General features: G+C 40.0%; 2 protein-coding genes and 1 long non-coding RNA gene across 7 annotated transcripts in view; 2 read left to right on the top strand and 1 right to left on the bottom strand.

The window, feature by feature from the left end:
• LOC102293745 overlaps positions 1-19,084 on the top strand; it is a 33,097-nt gene extending 14,013 nt beyond the window's left edge. Inside the window, exons 2-3 of the long non-coding RNA XR_315839.3 lie at positions 2,423-2,617; positions 18,704-19,084. This is a non-coding gene — a long non-coding RNA (uncharacterized LOC102293745). The remainder of the gene's footprint in view (positions 1-2,422; positions 2,618-18,703) is intronic.
• vps33a (VPS33A core subunit of CORVET and HOPS complexes) lies at positions 7,861-15,393 on the bottom strand. Of its 2 annotated transcripts, none has more exons than XM_005922743.3 (13): positions 15,240-15,393; positions 14,878-14,943; positions 13,576-13,703; positions 13,272-13,458; positions 13,060-13,176; positions 12,776-12,950; positions 12,195-12,388; positions 11,775-11,901; positions 11,556-11,623; positions 10,139-10,276; positions 9,887-10,024; positions 9,627-9,795; positions 7,861-8,937 (listed from the first exon to the last, which is right to left on the bottom strand). In XM_005922743.3, exons 1-13 carry the CDS (start codon positions 15,390-15,392, stop codon positions 8,744-8,746), a joined length of 1,854 nt encoding a protein of 617 aa, XP_005922805.2. In that variant the 5' UTR covers position 15,393; the 3' UTR covers positions 7,861-8,743. The 2 variants fall into 2 exon arrangements, with proteins under 2 accessions (XP_005922805.2, XP_005922806.1); XM_005922744.3 differs by lacking the exon at positions 15,240-15,393 and adding an exon at positions 15,072-15,218.
• Positions 19,085-21,121: 2,037 nt separating the features above from the next.
• Positions 21,122-22,398, top strand: part of LOC102291522 (rabphilin-3A) — a 19,339-nt gene continuing 18,062 nt past the window's right edge. The window contains exon 1 of one of the 4 annotated variants that reach the window (XM_005922737.3): positions 21,122-21,444. The gene's annotated coding sequence lies outside the window, so the exon portion shown is untranslated. Of the gene's footprint in view, positions 21,445-21,468; positions 22,272-22,398 lie in introns of those variants that run through there. The other 3 variants (XM_005922736.3, XM_005922738.3, XM_042221198.1) reach the window with 3 other exon arrangements.

Raw genomic sequence — 22,398 nt, 5'->3', positions numbered from 1 at the left:
TTGTACCAAAGTATCATTCTTCAGTCTTACTGATATCTAAAGTGTCACAGATATAGTGCATGATGCATATGAATATAAATGTTTTTCAGATTTCCTGGTCACATTTGTTAAATCTGTGTCATATCTGGTAAATGTCTATTAAATGAAATCAAATAAAACCAAACTACCAATCACACAAATGCTACTGAATGCTAACATGCTTGTTAGCTCTCTCCCTTTTGCCAGAATTTTCATGTTCAAACAACACAGGAGCTGACACTGCAGCAAAGCACATCAAAGAAGCCAGTGTGAAAATTTTTATGTATACACTGCCTGTAATAAGGCATACTGATTTATACTTCCCCAGCAACCATGTTAGGGACTTATTTCCTCAGTTAAAAAGCAGTCAGATGAATGTCCAACCAAACCAGCTGTCAATCAACCACCCGGACAAACAGGGATGAATCTCCACTCAACAGTCAGTGAGCCAAAGCAAACTTTTTAAATATGTAACCATCTCTATCCAAAATGCATCAAATGTACAAAACAAGCATAGAAGAATTCAGATCATTTTCTTGGATTTCAACATTTGCGCTGAGCTGTCCAGTTTCAATTTGCAGTTTAGGAAGTGTGCAGATTAAAGAGACTCTTCTCTTTATAAGTATTTTTCTATTATATTATCAAATAAATATATCTGTTAGACTCTGACTTCCTATTCAGTGTTATTGTCATTCTCACACTCACACAAACCACTTGCTTCCTCTCTACTAATAAGATGATGTAAGTATGATAAAGAAAATAACCTTAAAGAAATGGGGAGGGGGAATTTGTGGTCAGAAAGGCGGGGCAAGTACATTTTTAGTAACATAAGATGGGATGGAAAAAAAAAATCAAGAATCACCAGAGCCCCACAGATAGGCAAGACAGGCTAACAAAAGCAAACTAACTGCAGGTTAATAATTTAGACTTAAAGATCTTAAAGAAGCGACTAAAGCCAACATGATGACATCACTGCTACTACTCATCTTCTCAATGATGACAGGTAATAAGACTATGACCAACTCCTAATTGATATTATTCACTAATCATTATACTGTAATTAATGTTGAATATGATTAAAATAGGTATTGCACTATGTATTTTGTACATCATATATTTACACAACAGGGACTGTATGTATTAACATTGTCGCATTTAAACTAAATGCAACAGATGCAATCATATAGGACTTCTGGCCACAGCTAATTTGCACACCTTGTTGCTGTTTAGGTTTTTACGACACAGTATAACAATGAAAGGCTTCTTTCTTCTTAAAATTGTACATCTGCCACATCTTTGCTGTTACTGAATTCTCCCAGATTTTAAAAGCCAAGAGCCATTTTTACTCTTCTAATGTTGAATGTTGCTACAATGTTACCCATGACTTTTCTTTCTTTTTTAAGAACATTACATTATGACAGATGATCATGATTATTCACATTACTTTAAAGTTTCACTAATGTGTTTATGGTAGAATTAAATCAAATGCCATGTCATATTTTCCACCATGACATCAGTGACCATGAAACGGGTCTAAAAAGTGACACAGGGATTAATAATGTCATTTAGAAGAGATAAGGACTGACAGCGTATAAGACCTAAGCTATATGGATAAAAAAAGCGCCACCCTCACATTACACCCACAGGAGCTTCTCGGCTATGGAAACCCATGCCACGAAGCTCCCAGTGCACAGTTTTTGTGCAGATGTTAATGCCAGAAGATGTCTGGAAGTCCTCACTTATTGAGTTAGTACAGTGTTGGAAACTTTCATTGACGTAGCGACGTACTGACTCTGCTTCAAAACTTATGAGCAATCATACCAATTACAGTTGTTGTGAATATCTAAGAAGGAAAAAGTTTCATTAACTATGAAATTTCATAAACTTACAGTAGCATCCTATTACAGTGCCTCATTTGAATTCAGTGACACATTCTTTTACAAACCTTTGTAGTCTGCATGCCTACGTGCTTGATTTTGCACAACTACAACAGTGGGACTTCCTTCTGCCCGTATGCACATGACTAAACCAATCCATGCAAAAACAAACAAACAAAACAAAACCTTAGAAATCTGGAAGCATCCAAATGTTTTTTCACATGTACTGCATATTTTGTTAGCAACTGTGAAAAACAACTATAATAATAATAATAATTAATTGTAACATTATGTATTGAAGCAGAAGTTCGCTTTTGCAGTAGTGACACTTTGAATCATAACAAAAATACTAACTGGTCACAGCATAAAACCTATATAGTAAAAATAAAAACAGCAATGTTTTACAGCATGCTCTGCTAATAAAGTATCTGAAGGCTGTTGGATGAAGAACTGTTCTCCCAACTGATCGATTAATTTGCTTATTTGTTTTGTTAAATGACCTACATAATTTGAATTTTTGTCTTCAGGTTGTGAGATGATGTGAGATGGAAAGAACTGCACAGGAGGTTGGGTTGACATCCCCTTCAACAATACTGAAACAAAGGGAAACTGTCAAATGACTTATGGAAATCATACAAACTACATTCTCACAGTGATCACCAGGAAACCTATGAAGGAGAACAAAAACATAACGGAAAACCATTGTGATGAACTGAAACTTGGTAAGACATGTTTTTTGTTTGTTTTTTAATTTCTGAATTCATTTTGGTTTCATTTTGTTAGTTTTTGTTCTGACTTTTTGTGGCTTCAATCACGGTAAAAAAATAAATTAAAAAAAAGTTATATTCAGTATTTTCTATGCAGCATGGTGGTGCTGTGGTTAGCACTGTTACCTCAACGCAAAGGGGTCTTGGGTTTAAATCGGCAGCTGTGGGCTTGGATTCTCACCAAATAATCCAGCTTCCTCCCACTTGTTCCAAAGACATGCGTGTTAGGTTAACTGCCAATTTGTGAATGGTTGTCTGCCTCTCTGTGTTATCAGTGTGACGGCCTGACAGCTTGTCCACGGTGTACCACACCTCTGACAGCTGGGATGGGCTCCAGCCCACCCATGACCTTGAATTAGCTAAGCTGTCCAGAAAATGGATAGATGACTTGGTAGATATTGTTTATGATCAGTCAGTAGAGTCATAAAGTTTGGTTCCAATTTTGCACGTTATTTACTCTTATAGGCAGTTTTCCCTTTTAAGACTTTTAATAATCACAAAATGTTACTAATTTTACTAATTACAAATGTATTTTTTATTTAAGATGCAATTTTAAAAGAAAAATTTTATGCAGTAATGATACACATACACACTCTACTGTAAAAATATTACACTGTTTGATTTTGTTTCATCTGTATATTTATTCGCAGTGAAATCAGACTGCATAAAACCATTTAATCAAACATTCACATTATGTGAATGTGAATATAAACAATAGATTACAATCTAATTTCAATGTTGGCATCAACAATGAAATTAATTTCATTGTTGATGCCAACATTGATGCCAACATGCGTTTGCAAATAACAAAAAAGAAGTTGCAAGTTGCACTTAGTCAAAATTAGTGCTATCCATCGGTTATCAGACAAACTATTTGTTTCCAGAATGAAAAACAGACCGAGACCTGAAAGGATCAGAACTGGTTAATATGGAGGAGTTGAAGTCCATTTAGAGGATTAAATAGCTGGTCATTGAGGTCGCTCTTGAAATTGGTTTGAAATTCATCTGAAACTTCATTGTTTTGTTGTGTTGTTATTTTTGTATGATTTGAACCTGTTAACTCATAATTGTACTGCAACTGTTTGAGATTTGTGTTTGTGCGCTGGCTTATTTTAAAATTTTTACAATCTCTGCTACCATTTTGGCCTCATAACTCTTGAAAGCGATTTTCAATCTCCCTGAGCTTTTAGCTTGATGAATAAAAAAATAAACATACTGCATGACATAAACCATACAGAGGGGTTGTGATTGTGAGGCCTTCTACAGACACACTGCTGCTGGTTTGATATGAGAAAGAAAGTCACTTCTGGCATGAGAATTCCAGAATAATCCTATTCTTACACCAACACAAGATTTTGCATATTCTAAATTATTAAAACTCAGCTAAACAGGTAAAACAATATAAGGTCATAATATTCTTGGGGTTATTTTTTTTATCTTCTTTATAGCTTTGCAAAATCTTATAAGCAGTTTATATGCGTGTAAAAATAGTTAAAAGCACACATTAGCTAACATAAATCAAGTAGGATGTCTAACAGCGTCTAAGAAAAGAAACATTAAAAACACTTCTTGATGTTGAGGCCCAACAGAGGGTCATCTTAGGCCCAATGGGCTATCAGAGTTGCAATACACTGGTGGAAACCATGCTCTGTTCAAATATGAATGCTAAGCAGCATTTTTTTTAAGAAAATAAAATGTTTAATAGAATTACCAATTTCTATTGTAAATGGACAAGCATTTAGCTCTGTGATTACAGTCAACTGAAGCCGTTAACTTCAAACATCAATTCCCAGTCAGCAAAGCCTTTTGCAATGTGCACATAGAGAGGAGATAGAAAATACTGTCAAACATAAAGGTTTGCACCATGATAAATAATGTTTGGTGTTCTTCTGCACATTCTCAGGTCAGATGTTACACACAGATTTCAGGTTCATATGGTGGAATAGTTTGTAAAAATGTGGCTCTCCTCTGGATCAAACCTTCACACCACCTGTCTCAGTCCTCAGGACCTTCAAGCGGACGAGTTCACCTTTATAGAAAACCATACTGATTCTTCTTTAACCCCGTCTTACTTATTTTGAATGTCACACTGTTTTCAAAGGGAAACACCTGTGAAAACTGCATTCACACTGTTTTACTTTTGTTAATGTTGCCTTGCAACTTTCAGTCACAAAACTCATAATGCGCCTCTTGGCTAAAACGTGACAGCAGCTTTTTGTTGCTAACAGTTTTACGTCACTGCAGACTATTACTAAATAGCTGACTTCACCTCTATTGGCACCACTGTCACACTTCCATGTCTTTCTGGGACATTTAAAACGACTCTCACGGTTATTTGTAAAATTGATGAAAATGTGAGATTATAGTTTTAAATAACTATAAAACGATCGCTCTGCTGTGGCTCTGCTTCCGATGTTGTGCCAAATAGTTATTTTTCTATGTGTGTTTTTATATGTACCCTAATATTTTTGGTTGTAATATAAATGGACTGTAGTCAACAGAATTTATGAAGGGGAAATGATGTGTTTTGCAAGTTTATCACTCTGGCTTATTGTTTCTGCTCTGTGTTCTACATTATAACTAATCCAGTCCGTTCTGGCTTCTTCAAGTATCTTTATGGAACTGTGATGTTATATTTATTACAAATTTTACTCCCCTATTAGCCAGATCTTTCTTTAAAAAGATTTTTTTAATATCAGTGAGACTTCTCACCTGCTGTAAATAAATAATATGTAAAAGTCCCTTTCGCCAAAAACTGACCACAGCTTCTATATTGTGACAGGAATATCCTTTCTGCTTCAGAATGACTCTGTATCACTCATGAGAGATATATTTGAGATACTTTTTGACAGATTATTGGCCAACAAATCATCTACAACAGCTTTAATACTGGAAAAACACCAGCAGGGCTACTGCTCTGTCCTTACCTGCTGTCTCTGAGACTTAAACCATTTCTGATTATATTGTGTTTTGGTGGTGAATACAGTCTTGCCAACCAAATTTGGTATTCATCAAATTACCACAAATTTATTGTCATATAAACCTTGAGGCTTTAATCCCTTTCGGAGCAGTTACTTGCTGTGTCTGCCTACTGGTTCAGCTTTCTTAGACATATGAAAACCCATCAGAGGGGAAAGCTTTGCTTCCCTTCACTCAGTAGATATTAGCACTGGAACACAAAAATCAATACACATGAACATTATCAATACCGATGATAAGTAGTATTTACATAAACATTTTTACAATACATAAAATAGTTCAGTGTATACTACACCACCATACAAACATGGTTTATAGCTTCTCTGTGCTCGTTTGTAACACGTACATTATTAATATACATTTAAAAACAAACACACTGGATTCCAACAGCGTTAAAATAAGTTTCACCGACGGGTTTCTCTAAACACTTTGTTTTGTTCACTGAGAAATGTCGTGTCAAGAAGCCACAAGCTCCACTATGTGAATCACATAAGAAAACATGATAAATCCAGCTCTTATTATCGTTTTATGGAAACTTCATAGGCCGCAAATCCCAAGGTCTGCCTGATAAACACCACTAATAAGTCCAAGATCTGGCTTATTCTCCAACAGGTGTTTTCACTTTATTTTCCTATCATAAAATAAGTGGTCCACCTGGCAAGGAGCAAAGCGCCAAACAGCACAGTGTAACTGAAGAGAACAAATTTGAGGATTTCCTTGAATGTCCGGAGGAAGCGGATAAACAAGGGGTCCACATCCTGGGGCTCCTGCTGTGTCATTTGCCTCCGACCAAGCTGGGTTAGGTGTCCCATGTTTTGGCCTCGCCCCATTCTTCAAACAAACACATTTGTTAGATTTCAGTACAAAAGAAAAGAATTAGAATCAAGACAGGTGGCTGAAAGTTCATTAAACATATATGTACTGCAAGCAACACCGGCAGTATGAATGATTTAAATTTAACGTATGGAAATTTAGACAAAAACACCAGGATGCATCTTCATATTAACTTGTATTATAAGCGCAAAGTTATTTATTCCTGGCAATGTAAAAGCCGAGGAAAGACTGGCGTTAATAATTTATCCCCCAAGTTGCACAAATGGGTTCAGTATCGATCTGCTTTGTTTGCGTACAGTTGCAAATAATATACTGAACATCATTCGCCTTTACTGCTTTTGGATATGAAAACAAGAACAATTCCTGCATGGTGAATCTGTTTTTTAAGGTCATTTTTTTCCACACTATTAAACAACAGCCACACCCATACAAGAACCGCGTTAGTCACAATAAATTTTGCTTATAAAAATGTATACTTTTATTATGTCTCCTCGTTAAAATAAAGAAAGTTGAGTGTCTGTTATCTTCTTAAAATTTTTATCTTGCTATCAAAAACAGACAAACTGTGCATAAAGTGACAAATGTAAACATGCATGAATGCCAGATAAGTCCACATGAGGTAAAGGCATAATTTCTTTTTTTTATAAAAAAGGAAACACTTACACCTTTGTGTTGATGGAGCAGGACAGGAGCTGATCAGAAGGGCTCCTGTGCTTCTAGCCCTGAAGTCCAAGTTGATGTGTGCCGTCTTGAGCGTTTCAAGCCCTTGTGGGAGAGGAGGAGCCAAAAGGAAAAACTGATCACAAGGATCTGAATCCCCTGGGATTTATTTAATGGCAATAAAAGTGTTGTTGCACCTGCTCCTCAAGGAAACAGCAGGCCAAAATTTACAGATTTAAGTATTCTCTGAATAATTTACCAAAGTAGTTTCCAAGACTTTTACACAAGCAGCATGAAGGAAAAACTACAAAGATTAGCCAAACAGAGGTTACCAAAATATCTGAGTGCTGTCAGCAGGTCTCCCTATATATATAGCGTCAGGCACGGAGAAGGTATTGACTGATACAGAGATCAAACACCCTCCTGCCGCAGAGTTATCCTCTACCGGAACATGGAGCAAATGGCCTCCTAATTCAATCAGTGTCCTGTGCTGTCAAATCATGGGCTGCCGTGGGCTGAGCTCTCCAGACAGCACAGGGCCATTATCGGATGATCAGGAGGCCTGTTACTGCGCTAATTGCTCCTTCAGAGAACTGGAGCACTGCTGAGGAATACACTCTCATCCCTGCTTTTCAGCCGCTTGCAATCAGCTTTCCTCACCAAAAAATTGCCCAATTTACAATAATCAAAATGGCTTATCACATGACCAAGTAATGTGACACTAATTATAGTTTAAGACTTTATTTAGCCATTTTTAATCCAAGCAAAGGAAAACAAACAAAAGACAACTACAAAAGCTTTCAAAAATGCAAATCAAATGCATCATTACTCTTCTATGGCATCACAAATATGTTTTAATTCTATATACAGTATATATACAGTAGCAGAAAAGCAATAGCTGCAATGACAGAAACACAACCAAAGGACAAAGTTCATTAGACATCAATAAACCTTTAAATTGCACGATACGGGTGCAACTCAAAGGGAGGACAGTAAAGATTATGGAATGTATATAAAAGACAGATGTAGCCTCCGGCTGCCCTAAACCTGCTTTTTCTCTAATGTCCAGCAGGGGGAAGAGTCCTCTGCAAAAAAAATAAATAAAATAAAAATCACCAGATTGTCTCCATTGCTTGTTCAGCCTTTTTTTTTTTCTTTTAGAAAAGAAAAAATGTGTAATTTTGTAAATTCTAATTAAACTCTTGTTTAGGGCAAAACAGATGATAAAGCAAGCTATGCTTCAGAGCTACGTTTTGCTGTACTATGAGCATTTCTCAGTCAGACCAACCCACGGTAAACACATCAAGAAAAGAAAACGGCCGACACAAACATCCGACTTTGCAAACAGGACTTTGCAAAACAAAGGGTGGCATCACTCAGGCGATTAGAAAGTGGAAATGCCTAAGGCTGCAGTGCCATAGTAGGTAACAGTTACTTTGACATAAAGATATTTTCACAGGGCAACTTTGAAAGAGCCGGTCTCTCTTTAAACCGGAAGAGACATCAATGAAACACCTGCAGGACAGTGATGTGGACATAAAAAAAACAGTAGCTGAGCTTTTCTGGTAGATGGGCTTTTTGATGTGGCCAGGTGTACGTGCAGGTGACTCATTGTGTTGGGGATTCAGGGCGGTCCATGAGGGATTTGATCCAAGTTGTGCCATTTATGAGTTTTGTGGTGGCTATAACATACTCCATCCCGCTGTCTTCCACTTGAGAGAGGAAACGGAGAGCAGCTATTTCTGCATACGTCACACCACCGAGGAAGAACACCAGCGTTGTCCGATTCTCTCCCTGCTGGCCTGTTGGACATTGAGAGGAGATGCAAGTCACTAAAATGCAACATAAAAACTAAATATATTAACAATAGCAAAGGATATTTTATTGTTTTTCCTTAATTCCACTCTGACCTGGTAAATCCTTTAAATACTACCAAATATAAATGTTAATAAAACACAACTCAATGTAAAGCAAATAGCAATCCACCCTCTGTTAAAGCACAATTTTTAAAAAAATGTGAAAACCCTTATTTAGCCATACACTCCCCCCAGATTAGAGTCCTCTATTATCACCTTTAAAAACTAATGCAAGGCAGGCATGTAGCAACAAGTCAACTGTCTAATGCCCAAACACAGTTCTAATTAGCACATTTCAAACAGAGTGTATAATTAAATTCATTATTCACATCAGTGCAACACCTACTACTGCCAAAATGAAAAGATGGAGGAAAACAAAAGGAAAACACTGGCTGTCACTCACAAATCAAGCACAGAGTGGTTTTTCAGCCTTTCTATCAAGAAAGGCACACAAAAAAACGACAAGCTAACAGTGGCTATGTGGCACCATTGGCTACATGCCATAAATCTGCCGCTATTCAGCATCTGACATAAACAAATCCTGTGTCTTATCTACACAGAGCAGGAGGGTGGCTGTTTTTGTTCTGTTGTGAGCAGCAGGGCAAAGAGCAGTCCTAGCTTCTCTTAGTCCTTACGTTTCTTATGGAGCCCAGAGGGAAGCTGTTGTCTCTCCTCAAAGTGTGGGCCGGGAAGCATTTTCAGCACCTCTTCGATGCTGCGCCACCCAGGCCGTGCCAAGATCTGAGTCAGTCGGATGCTAAGAGGAGAATAGCCACTGTACACATATGAGATGTCGTTGGGATTCTGAAAGAACAGAAAAACTCACAAACGTCAGCCCTTGCTTTTTCATGAGTTTAATCCATTAACTGCTTTCCTTTTTTTGTATATTGAGTACCTGCTCATTGGCGTCCTCCATCCACAGTTTAAGAGTTTTTCTAATAGTGGGGTAGTTATTCCGTGAGCCTGTCTGTGGCTTTAAAAGACCAGCCTTCTCTAGGTTGTTCAGCGTGAGCATGTGTTCATAACCATAGGTCTTCACACAGGGGGAGGAAAAAAGTTCAAAACCATCCAGTTTTAATTATGACACAGCAAATAATCATTTTTTGATTCAGCCAAGGGTGCAGAGAAAGCTTCTTTATGTCTTTACCTGGAGAATCTCCCTCTTGTAGTAGTCCATCACCTTGTGTTTGAGGCCATTGTTGCAGACTGACTGCATACACACCAGACGCAGGATCTTGATCAGGGGATCCTTCTGGGCAATGCAGTCTTCTATATACGTGTTCACCTGCATAGTCACATAATTTTAGGGTGTTTAGTGAACTTTTACTAAAAATCCTGTGAAACAGCACCTATAAAAACACACCTTGCAACTACTGGATTGGACTCCCTTTTGCCTACAGAACTGCCTTAATTCTTCATGGTATAGATTCAACAAGGTGCTGGAAATCCTGTTGGATCTATACCATGAAGAAACATTCCTCAAAGATTTTAGTTTGTATTTAAATGAAAGCATCACAAACTTGCTGCAGATTTGCTGGGTGTACATCAAGGATGCAAATAGGGTTGTGTAGGGAAACTCCCAGGAGATCAGCAGTTGTGAAATTCTCATACCAGCTCATCTGGCATCAACAACCATGTCATGTTCAAAGCCACTTACATCACCTTTCCTCCCATTCAGATGCTCAGTTTGTTTAGTATCTAAGGCTACGTTCACACTGCAGGTCTTAATGCTCAATTCCAATTTTTTGATCAAATCCAATTTTTTTTGTCTGCTTGTTCACACTACAAATAAAATGTGACAGCAAACGCTCTCTAGTGTGAACCCTCAAAGCGGCCCGCATGTGCAAAAGAAGACGTCACACACAACGTGCTCTGTTTAGACCCAGAGCAAACAGTATTGTTTGACTGATGGCCCTTAATATAAAGACTTGTTTTGGACTTTACCTCTCCCGATTTTTGCTTTAAGTTATTTTGTTATTTACATAATAATGTAAATAACCTAATAATTATCCTTATTGCTGTTTTAGAGAGGAGCGGTGCTTTAAAGGATAGTTGCAGATTTCTGTCAGAATCTGCAGATTATACAGTACAAATAAAATGTTCACGTTTCTCCAACTTTGTCTTCCCAGCAGTTTCACTAACATCTACATGTGATGGCCAGGAGGCGTTCGCGATGTCTTCTCCGGAGCTGATAATTGGCATCTGTCTTGTGTCAGTGACGTAAAAGACGGATTAAATGCGACCTGACCGTTCAAACAGCAGTCGCTTTCTAAAACATCAGATATCTATCGGATTCAGTACCACATACGAAAGTGACCCAGATCGGATTTGAAAATATCGGATTTGTGCTGTTCACACTGTCATGCCATGATCGGATATGGGTCGCATAGGGTCAAAAAAATCGGATTTGATGCGCTTTCGCCTGCAGTGTGAACGTAGCCTAAATACATGGAGCTGCAGGCCGTGTGAGAATGGTTGAACAGGTTTATCTAATATATACGTGTTTTTGATAACGTGTAACAACTTATCTTAGGGAGGAAAATAGGTAACTCGATGAAAAATACCTTGTCTGTGTCAACACCAGTCATAAATTCCTGCTCCACTGTTAGATTATCAAAGAAGGCCTCGGATGCTGAAACATGAGATGATAGATGATTTACTACATAGTAATGGATATTGATGGAAATAGTTGTCTTTAAAGACTTTAAAGCCAAAAACTGAGCGAGATGTATGCTAAAAAACATAATGTGATTTGATGGGAAAGCATTGGATTATATACGCACTTGTGATGTCTTTGATCAGCTCGGCAATAGAAGTGTGGTTAGCCAGTGAGCTTCGGGCTGCCTGCATGTGAGGCAGCTGGGAGACAAACTGCTTAATTTCTCCCACCGTTTTGGCATTATGGCGCTCCTGAGAGACAAGAAGAGATGAAACAAGCATGATGCAGCATCCAAATAATCTTTAACCACTATCACACAAAACACCTCAGTAATAAAATTCAAGGCTTTGACATGCTACAGTTATAATGCACTGGACCATAGCACTCCTTTACTTGTTGTTTGGCCTAGCAAGAATATCTGAAACTGATCTCATGTTGCTCCCCGAAAGTACCCGGATTGGAATGAAGGAAATTTCACACTATGATCACCACATGTAAGCAAAGAAGGGAAAAAAAGCAAAAATGTATCCAAAACAAGGCTAACCTCAAAGGCGGCAGATATTATTTTAGCTTTTTTGCTTAGTGCTGCTCCAACAGCATTGAAATTTTTGTCCCGGATTTCCGCATACAGCTCCTCTGCTGAGTTGAGCTGTAACTTCTTGGGCTCGGTCGGCAAATCTTTACTCCCTTCACCTTGCTTCTTCTGTGCAAACTTCTCAGGAGGCAGCTTGACATAACCTGGAGTGAAAGCATAGAATTTAAAAAAAAAAAGACTAAAAATAAAATAATCCCTGAAAAACTTATGGCTCAGGATAGTAACACTACTTGCATGAAAAGCTACCACACAGAAATGTCTGCAGGCAAGCATCCAAACAAGGATCACTAGACTGCAGACATCATCAAACTGCTGGAGAAACTAACCTCCACCTCAACACTACAATATGTCAAATATTGGAGAAAAAAAGAAGATTAATTTTAATGTTCAAGTGTAATCCTGCTTTGCTTTTTGATTAAAAATAAAGTTGCAAAAGAAACAGCGGGATATGCAGATGTCAGATACAATAAATATTACTGAGGCTCAACATGCAAACATAAGAATAAGAACTCTAATTGATTTATTCATACCATTACTGATTCCGTAAATCTCGTCAATGAGACCCTCATAGGTGAGCTGTGTGGCCAGAGGGGTGAGCAGGTCAACGTTACGATCAAGGAGAAGAAGGGTATCGAACACGGGTAGAATCTGATTCTGACTGCCAGCAAACTCCCTCTTCATCCTCAACATCATGTTGGCAACGAGCTGATAACAAGCAGAGCATTTGTTTATCAGAAAACTGTATTCACCTCGCTGCTGCAGAGCCTCTGCTTTCATATAAAACAGAAATTATTGCAGGTTACACCATGCTCACCCGTGCACATTCTCCTTTCCCATATATCTGTGGAATGGTGCCATACAGAGCCTGCAAGGTCATGAGGCCTTTGGCTGTGTGGTACAGACTTGTTTGGTCATTTTCCAGGTAGCACTCCTGAGTGAGACAAAGGGGAGTAATTTATGTGTATATGAGAGATTCCACCAAAGCAAGTATATGATACATATTTGTACTCTGCAACCTGAACACACCCTGAAAGCACTTTCATACTCCATGGACAGCAGGTCCCCATCGTAGGGAATCAGGTCCAGGATATACTCATCGATGTTGATGAAAGAGGCCAGCACGCCCTGCTCCTTCAGCCGCTGTTCGCACAGCATGCTCCGCCGAGGCACGAACAAAATATGAAAGTCTCGGGATGAATGGTGTCTATCCTCACTAAAGAGTAGCACAATTCATGTTGCAAAGTGTGGATAGCTATGCAAAGTGAGAGAAAGGACAAGAAAACAAAACCTTGTCTTTATCGCAGATTGAAGTTGAGACACATACACTCACCTAGTTATATTGTCCGCAATGATGTCCATAAGTTCCAGTCTGGGCCGGACAAAAAAGATGATATTTTTGACATCAGCAGGGGGAAGCCTCCCATTCTTGAGGGTGAACATCTTTTCCACTTCATGTTCCTGAACACACCATAATAAACGACAAGTTAAAACAACACCCTCAGCAACATTAGACACATGACATTAGTGTTAAAAGAAACTAGATAATAAGACGTGGGCCTTGTCTGTTGTCTGAGTTAATTTAGACATAAATTGTGCAAACACTTCCAAAAAATAATGTGCAAATAAATACAGAATTCCAAGATTTGAAAATCCCATGAACACATATTTCTTTTACACTAAAAAAATAACAGAAAACATAAAAGATTTAAAATAAGAAAATGGACCAAGAAAAATATTTGATTATTTTTAATTTGGCGACACCAGTACATCTCAAAAAAGGGCATGGGTATCTTTACCACAAACTGAGGAGACTAGCGGCTGGACTTTTAGGAGAGGAACACTGTATCTTTCTTGTCTGATATACAATTCTAGCTGCTCTACAGTTTCGAGTCTAATTTGTTGTATTTTTGATTTCACGATGTGCCAAATGCTTTCAGCTGGTGAAAAGTCTAGAATGTAGGCAGGATAGTTCAGTAGACTCTTCAACTATGAATGCATGCTGTTGTAATAGATGCTTAATGCGGTTTAGCAGTCTTTTGCTGAAATGTGCAAAAAGACTGCTGTCCTATCCAGTCTGGATAGGAGCATATGTCAAACCTGTTTTCAGCATTGCTAGATATGTAGACTACCAATTCCACAGGCATGAATGCAGCTCCATCAAAGGTGCAGGTTTTTGAACTCAGTGCTGATAATAAGTCAGATGCTGCCTTTCCTGTTTAGTCCTGAGGACACAACATCCACGTTTTGCAAAAATAATTTAAAGTCTTAATTCATCTGACCACAGAATAGTTTTCCACTTTGCATTTTACATTAGCAGACAGTAGCATTTCTGGATCACGTTCAACTATGGCTGATATGTACAAATCATGTTACTGACCTGTTACCAAATGTTCCTCAAGCTATTTCATTTTAGTACCAATTACTTTTCCGGACTGTTCTTCGTGTACCAACGTTTTCAGTTGTCTTGTTGCCATCACATTCAAAAGGGCCAAATATTTTTTCATTAAACAGTATAAAGCTCTGACGTTTTCCATTTATATATTGGTTTAGGAGATTTGCAAATCATTGCATTCCCACAAAGCACAGCTTCTTAACATTTTTAGAAATGGGTTTGTAAACAGAAAGCACTTACCTTCAACAGAGAGTACTGAGCTATTAGTCCAAACGGTCCCGTCAGATATTCGTCCCAAACAATGGCCTAAAGTAAGAGAGTAAGAGCAAACAAAGCTTTGAATCGTGAGTAAGCAGAACTGAAGATGTTCTGTCAGGCGATACTTGCTAACTTTTACTTAGCTAGTAGCGCGAATATTTTATAATACGACGCACCTATACAGATATATGTCTGCGTTATCTGTACTGTTTTACACATTCAAAATAAAACTATGACTATAATGTTAACTGACAGTCTCATGGTAACGCTGAGGCTCAGAGACCACATTAAGTACCACTACCAGTGTTTGGACCACATTACACAGGCGTATGCGGGTTTGTCACCTTGCTTCCTGCGCATTTGTCCAAAAACTCTCGAAGCTCTTTTCGTGCTGCTTCTCTCAATATATTTAAATTCACTCTACCGTACGACAAGTGAGCAGCCATTTTTTCCTTACTAGCAGCACAACAAATCAGGTGACTTCTGCGGAGTCGCATCATGTGACCAAAGAAAGTCAAGCTAGTTCATGCCAGTGATTGTAGAAAACACCACAATGCACTTCACTAATGCACCGACAAATCCAGATCGACACTATCTGTTTGCAGTCTACGGTAATAATAAATAAAAGTTAAATATAAAACCTAAAATAGCATAACGGGCAATACGGGTTTCACGCATGCGTAGATGTTGCTCAGTATGAAAAACTACTTAAACAGCTTAAGAGAAATACTCATGTTTCATACCGAGTCTCAGCGTCGTTTAAATTATACTTATTAAGCGCAGACATCCACAGAATAACATCGGAAACGTTTTCCGTTCAAGTATGCTTTTTAATACGATGAAGGAAGCGCAGAGAAGGTACTATTTTAGTCCTCCTGTACTCTTTTTGCAAGTAGGTGTGACAACCAATGACAGTAGAAAACAGTTTTCTACTGTCATTGGCAATAACACGTATTTTATTTTTGGGGGGAGGAGGGGGGTGACAGAGATTGAAACTTTACTGATAAATTCTCCAAGTAAAAAAATACCAGCGTCCACAAATGTCACTTTTTTTTTTAAATATTAAACTTTATTAAGAAACAGTATACAGAACATGTATACAATCAGAACAAAATTAACATATGCCAGGGGGTGTGATACAAGAATACAAACATTCAAATAATTTGTAATTACTATATATATATATATATATATCATACTATATATATATATTATCATATATATAGCAGCTGGATAGGTAGTGGTTAGACTACACGCCTTGAGCAGAGGATCGCAAGTTCGATTCCTGCCTGGGGCGTCTGTATCCAGTAAGGGTCCTAAGGCTAGACCCCCTATGCTAAGCGAGCCTACCGCAGACATGAGCGAGACAGATAAATATGAAGGCATGCCGGCTCGGACGTCGCCCGGATCAACAAGGTCCGCGTCAGGTGTTGAGGAACCAGGGCACCCTGACGAAAAGTGGGCTACTGGAACAAGAAGGCATCGGTGGGCAAGAGACGAAAACAGGGCGTTGTTGGAATGCTACTACGCAAGTAACCCCGGCGGAAGGGGCTACATGAATAGGATGCGGGACCTATGGATTCTTCGATACCCAACATCCACAATGACGGCGAAACAACTAGTAGCTCAGTGTTCCAACATTCGAAAGAAGGGACTGCTCTCACAGCTAGAGATTGACGAGGTACAACACAAATGCTATGGCAAGGAGGAGTCAGGACGCCAGGTCAGGGGGGAGATATCATCACCCCCACCCGAGATTGGGTACATAGCCCCAAGTGCGATAGGAGAAGGATCGTTGAGTGCGAGAGGAACTGACCTGAAAAATAGGATCATGGCCAAGCTTGAAACCTGATCCCCCGTAGCCGGTTACCAAGATTACGTGAAGTACCCTCAGAAGGTCTGCTAGATGATGTTAATGCAGCACTACGGCAATACCTACAACCACGATTACCGACACTAACAAGCTGATCTACAATACGGCAGCAGTGATCAGTGAGATGCTTGGCTACAAGTTGAACAGCCACAAGGGGCAGTACCCTCCATGGAGAAGGAGGCTAGAGGGCAAGATCAAAGTAGCACGGAGGGAGGTTAGCCAACTAACGGAGTTGCAGAAAGGTGCGACAAAGAAGGTGCTAAGAAATACAGCAAGCTGTCCATACCTGAGGCCTTGGAAACTGCCGACATGGTTCACGCCTACTGGCTAAAGAAGCTGACTGCACTCCACGAGCGTCTGGCAGCACAAATGAACCAGCTGCTAGTTAACGAGAGACACCCGGAATGGCTAACCGAAGGTCGGACGGTCCTGATCCCCAAGGACCCCAAGAAGGGACCGGTCCCCTCCAACTACCGACCAATAACCTGCCTCAGTACTACATGGAAGCTCCTGTCAGGCATCATATCGGCTAAGATGAACAGGCACATGGGTCAATACATGAGCGGGACACAGAAAGGAATTGGCAAGAATACCAGAGGCGCAAAACACCAGCTACTGGTAGACAGAACAGTCAGCCGAGACTGCAAGACCAGACTGACCAACCTGTGCACTGCCTGGATTGATTACAAGAAGGCCTATGACTCAATGCCCCACAGCTGGATACTGGAATGCCTAGAATTGTACAAGATCAATGGGACCCTAAGAGCCTTCATCAGGAACTCAATGGGGATGTGGCGTACAACACTAGAGGCCAACTCCAAGCCCATAGCACAAGTCACCATCAAGTGCGGGATCTACCAAGGAGATGCTCTGTCCCCACTGCTGTTCTGCATAGGCCTGAACCCCCTCAGTGAGATCATTAACAAGACTGGCTACGGATACCGACTACGGAACGGAGCAGTTGTCAGCCACCTCCTGTACATGGATGACATCAAGCTGTATGCCAAGAGTGAACGAGACATCGATTCACTGATCCACACTACCAGGCTATACAGCAATGACATTGGAATGTCGTTCGGACTGGAGAAGTGTAGTCGGATGGTAACAAAGAGAGGGAAGGTAGTCAGAACTGAGGGGATTGAACTACCAGAAGGCAACATTGCAGACATAGAGGACAGTTACAAGTACCTGGGGATCCCGCAGGCGAATGGGAACCATGAAGAGGCCGCTAGAAAAGCTGCAACCACCAAGTACCTGCAGAGGGTCAGGCAAGTCCTGAGGAGTCAGCTGAATGGTAAGAACAAGATCCGGGCCATCAACACGTACGCCCTGCCCGTGATCAGGTACCCTGCTGGGGTAATAGGCTGGCCAAAGGAAGGAGATAGAAGCCATCCTCTCTTTTCAATCGCCAGTTTCCCAAGCAGGGAATGTTCTCCTCGATAGCTTGCTCCAGCCTCTGAATGTCTCTCTCCATTACGGCGAGGGTGAGCTATCCCACTTCTGACACCAATGTGGCGAGCTCAGACAAGGAGGAGACGGAGGTATCGTTTGGTCTTGCTTCCCGTGAGCTAGCCAGGGAGCACAGCCGTTTATTGACATCTGCAGAAGAACACTGCCGCTAGCTAACTGCTCAGCGCGGCAACAGCACAGCAACAACAACAACAACACACAGGGCGCCCTCTGACCCCGGAAGGACACACCGTCGCAGCGAGAGGGCGTCACCCGTCACTATGGCAACATAAACAAAACATAACTGTACAAACAGAACCCCGAACAGCCCTGACCCGCTACAATATAACAGTATTATGTAATCAAGCAAATTATAATTGGGTTCAGATCCTGGGTGTGTGAGGACAGAAGGATCAGCTCTATTTCAGATTTGAGATAAACTTTGTATTTCAGTTTGTGATGATTGTGTTCTCTTTGTGATTACAGGAGCTGTCCTCACATACCCAGGATCTGAAGCAGACAGATCATCCAACATTTTCACATGTTAACTGCAAAATTAACTGATGAAAACAGTACAAAGGTTAAAGTACCACATGTGCTGTCAGTGAAAGCTGCAGCTGTTTTATTGATAAAGTTAAAGACAAAAAGTCAAAAGGATTAATCACCCCTATAACTGTGTCACTAAATATCAGCATTAACAGGACCTCAGTTTGGTGTTTCAGAGAGCTGCTCATCTCAGACCTGCACAGCTTCCGTTTTAAACACTTGATGTACTCAGCTGCATGATGAGCACATTTGATTTTCTCTGACACAATTAAATAAAACCTGATGAAGGTCAAAGGTCGTCACTTGTGATCAAACTTGTGATCTGGAATTTTTCACAGTTTTTTGCAGATAGTGTGTTATTTACTATAAAGTAATTCAGAGTTATTCATACCATAGTAACCAGAGAGGATCATATATTTTTAAATATATAACTTTCTACAGGACTGAATATAATATCTTTATGTAAAAGTCCGGAGCCTCTGGGGAGTATCTGAGTATTTATAACATTACACAAACCAAAGGTCTCCATCACAGTGTTCATGAAATGCTGGGTGTATCCATGTCCTGGGGCAGGCCTACGGAGGAGTGCTGAAGATTTCCCTGTGAGTGAGCTGCTTGTGAAGATCATGAGTCCTGCTTGATCAATGCGATGAGCGTCAGTCTTCCTGGTGTTTCTCAAATGAAGCCTCTCTCAGTGGGTCAACAGAACTTCTGGCACAGGACAGCTGTGATGAAAGAAAGGGAAGAAGTTTCTCCAAACCTCTGGACCCCAGAAACCCAGCTTAGTCCTCATGGTCTCCCTCACTAGTTTCTCCCCAGGGTGAATGTAGCTGTTGATATAATATGGACTCTCTGTAAATGGCCTGTATTTGTATAGCACTTTATTAGTCCCTAAGGACCCCAAAACACTTTACACAACCAGTCATCCACCCATTCACACACTGGTGATGGCAAGCTACATTGTAGCCACAGCCACCCTGGGGCGCACTGACAAAAGGCGAGGCCAGGCCTCGAACCGGCAACCTTCCGATTACAAAGCGAATTCCCAACTCTTGAGCCACGATCGCCCCAATTATTAAATTATTATTAAATTAAAGAACAAATTAAACTACACTACTAAAACCTTCTGCTGCTGTTTTTAAAGTTTCCATGTTACCAGGCTGTAGACGGCTCTGAAGATTTAAACAGTTTTAGATCCATTACACTCAGTCTTAAATGTTAAAATATCAAAGGACAGCATTACATTTTTGATATTAACAGTAACTCTGGGCCTCTGTGGAGTGTACATCTGATCTTATCGCTTTCTAAAAATGGATAACAAAACGTAAGGAGTGCTGAATCCTTCAATAATACAGACCATTAGAGTATGCTAGCGGCTAATCTAGCAAACGAATTAACAACAGAGTGATTTTAGATGTTGTAGAACTATAAGATGTTAAGCTGTGTGTCTTTTTCATAACAGTGACATGGTTGTATTTACCTTAATCGAACGAGTAGTCAGTCGCGGTAAACCCATCAGCAAATAAACTGGAGCAGACGGGCTACGTAAAAAGTGTAGGGGGGCGTGGTTGAGGTCAGGTCCAGCGGGTGTGTGGGCGGGAGCGTGACACAGTCGCTCCACCTCAAGTCACTACTGCGCAGACTCTGGCTCCAAAAATGCAAGATGGCAGCCTCCATATGCGGGGTATTTTGGCTTCATTTTTGCACAATGAGAGGAGGCGCTGTCGCGTCGTCCATGTTTTCTACAGTCATTGGCGTCAACTCTACACTGTAACAACCATAAAGTGCAGGCCATAACCACTGTGCCAACGGTTATTTATGACCGTGATGATTGTTGATTTCATTCACGTTACAAATAACTTATTAGAATAATAAAAAAAAAAAGAATCCTTATAGATTAATTCAAAACCTTCAACTAAAGAAATGCATTCATCCTTTTCCTCGCGCAATTATTTTTCGATCCATTAGATGGCGCAGTATCTTCACAGTAGGATTCAATCGCCGGCAAACTCCGGTAATTGAGTCACTGATGTTGGAACTTTACTGTTTTTTTCTTTTCTTGAAAATTACATAGTTAAAACTATCTTTTAAAAAGAAGAAGACGAAGGAGAAAAAGAAGAAGATGCGTCAGGGGAAATAAAAGTTTCTGCTAATTTTATCTTACAGAAAACATAAAGGTTCTTGTAGGCACATACATATGAAGAATAAAAACAAACCCCATGGTTGTTTAATATAATTTTTAAAAAGTGACTCAATTAAAAAACGGCTTAAAAAAAACAACCTTTAAAGCTATAATCCACGTTTACGCGCCATAAAGACAGACTGCTGGATGACGAGACAAATTTAGACAATGTGTTATGGAGACAATTGGATCAGGTGATGACTGCCTACTTGAGCATCAGTGTTATCACTTCACATCCAGGGGTTTCCTGCCCAGGGTACCAAGGGCTTTCCATCCTCCGCACAGGATAGAAGACCAGTTCCCACGCACTGGGGTGATCCACTGTGCATTTCAGCAACAGATTACTCTTCCAGGCAAAATAAATAAATAAAACCACAGGCTTTTGTGACGAGCACCATGCGCAATGACTAACTCCGTGGTCGGATCCGAGCGCTGCACAGAAATTTAGTCCGCATCATTCCCTGACAGCTCCCTGAGAGAGGCAGGGCTGGATTCACAGGTAGGCTGTGCGATCTCCTTCGAAGGATTTTCAAACATTACATCCTCACCCGAAACATTTCTGTGAGATTATTGCGTTTGGACAGCCCATTGTAATTTCTCTTTAGCCTGTGCAAGTTGAATGGATGCAGCATTTCATTCAGAAGACACGGGGAATAGAAATCGCTTACTAGGGAGCTCGTTTTATTGCCTGTTTTTATTAATTTGCTGGAACACATATCATGGGTTTTTATTAGCCTGTTATTTACTGAGTCGTTTGAATGAAGGGGAGGATTGTGAGGGAGTGTGCAGTGCACTCAGTATGCGTGCTGATAATTAACCTATAGCTTTCAATTATAACAATGAACATTTCAGTGAATCCTTTGTGTTTTGGGGGGTACATCATTCTGAAGACGTGATCCTGCTGCAGAATTTTATTTATTTATTTTATTTTATTTTTTGCTGTCATTCATGCAGAGCTGGTGTTGCACTGATTTACTACTACCTACTTTGGTGTTATGATTATGGACTAAGTTTATTCATGAATGGCTACACTCTAGGTGTACCTCAGTAGGTTCAGCCCCCATCTCCCTTTATAAAAAAGATTTAATAAAACAAGACTAGAGCCCGGCTCCTCCTGCAAATGAAGTGCTTTGTTGTTGTAGATCTGATGTAAGAAAACAGACCTGGTAAGTCATGTGGGAGACTGTGTGGTTGCAGTCCCTGGGCGTTGCTGCAGGATTTTTTAGGAGCGCACGCTGGAGGCTTGCAGACTATAGAGGAAAAACATCAAGCTGATCACTGATGTGGGGAGGGCTGCTTCTCAACTCCAGCTGTGACACAGAGCAGGTGATTCAGTTGACTACTTATTGTGATGTTATCTTTTACTGCACCCTAGGGCTCTTATTATTATTAAACCTGGAATGTCCAAGCAGTGTGTGTGTGTGTGTGTGTGTGTGTGTGTGTGTGTGTGTGT

The sequence above is a fragment of the Haplochromis burtoni genome, unplaced genomic scaffold (genome assembly GCF_018398535.1).
Source record: "Haplochromis burtoni strain Fernald_Lab_line unplaced genomic scaffold, NCSU_Asbu1 Contig_62, whole genome shotgun sequence".
Lineage (NCBI taxonomy): Eukaryota > Metazoa > Chordata > Actinopteri > Cichliformes > Cichlidae > Haplochromis > Haplochromis burtoni.
The sequence above is the reverse complement of the archived record's forward strand: the minus strand, read 5'-3'. Positions and strand labels throughout refer to the sequence as shown.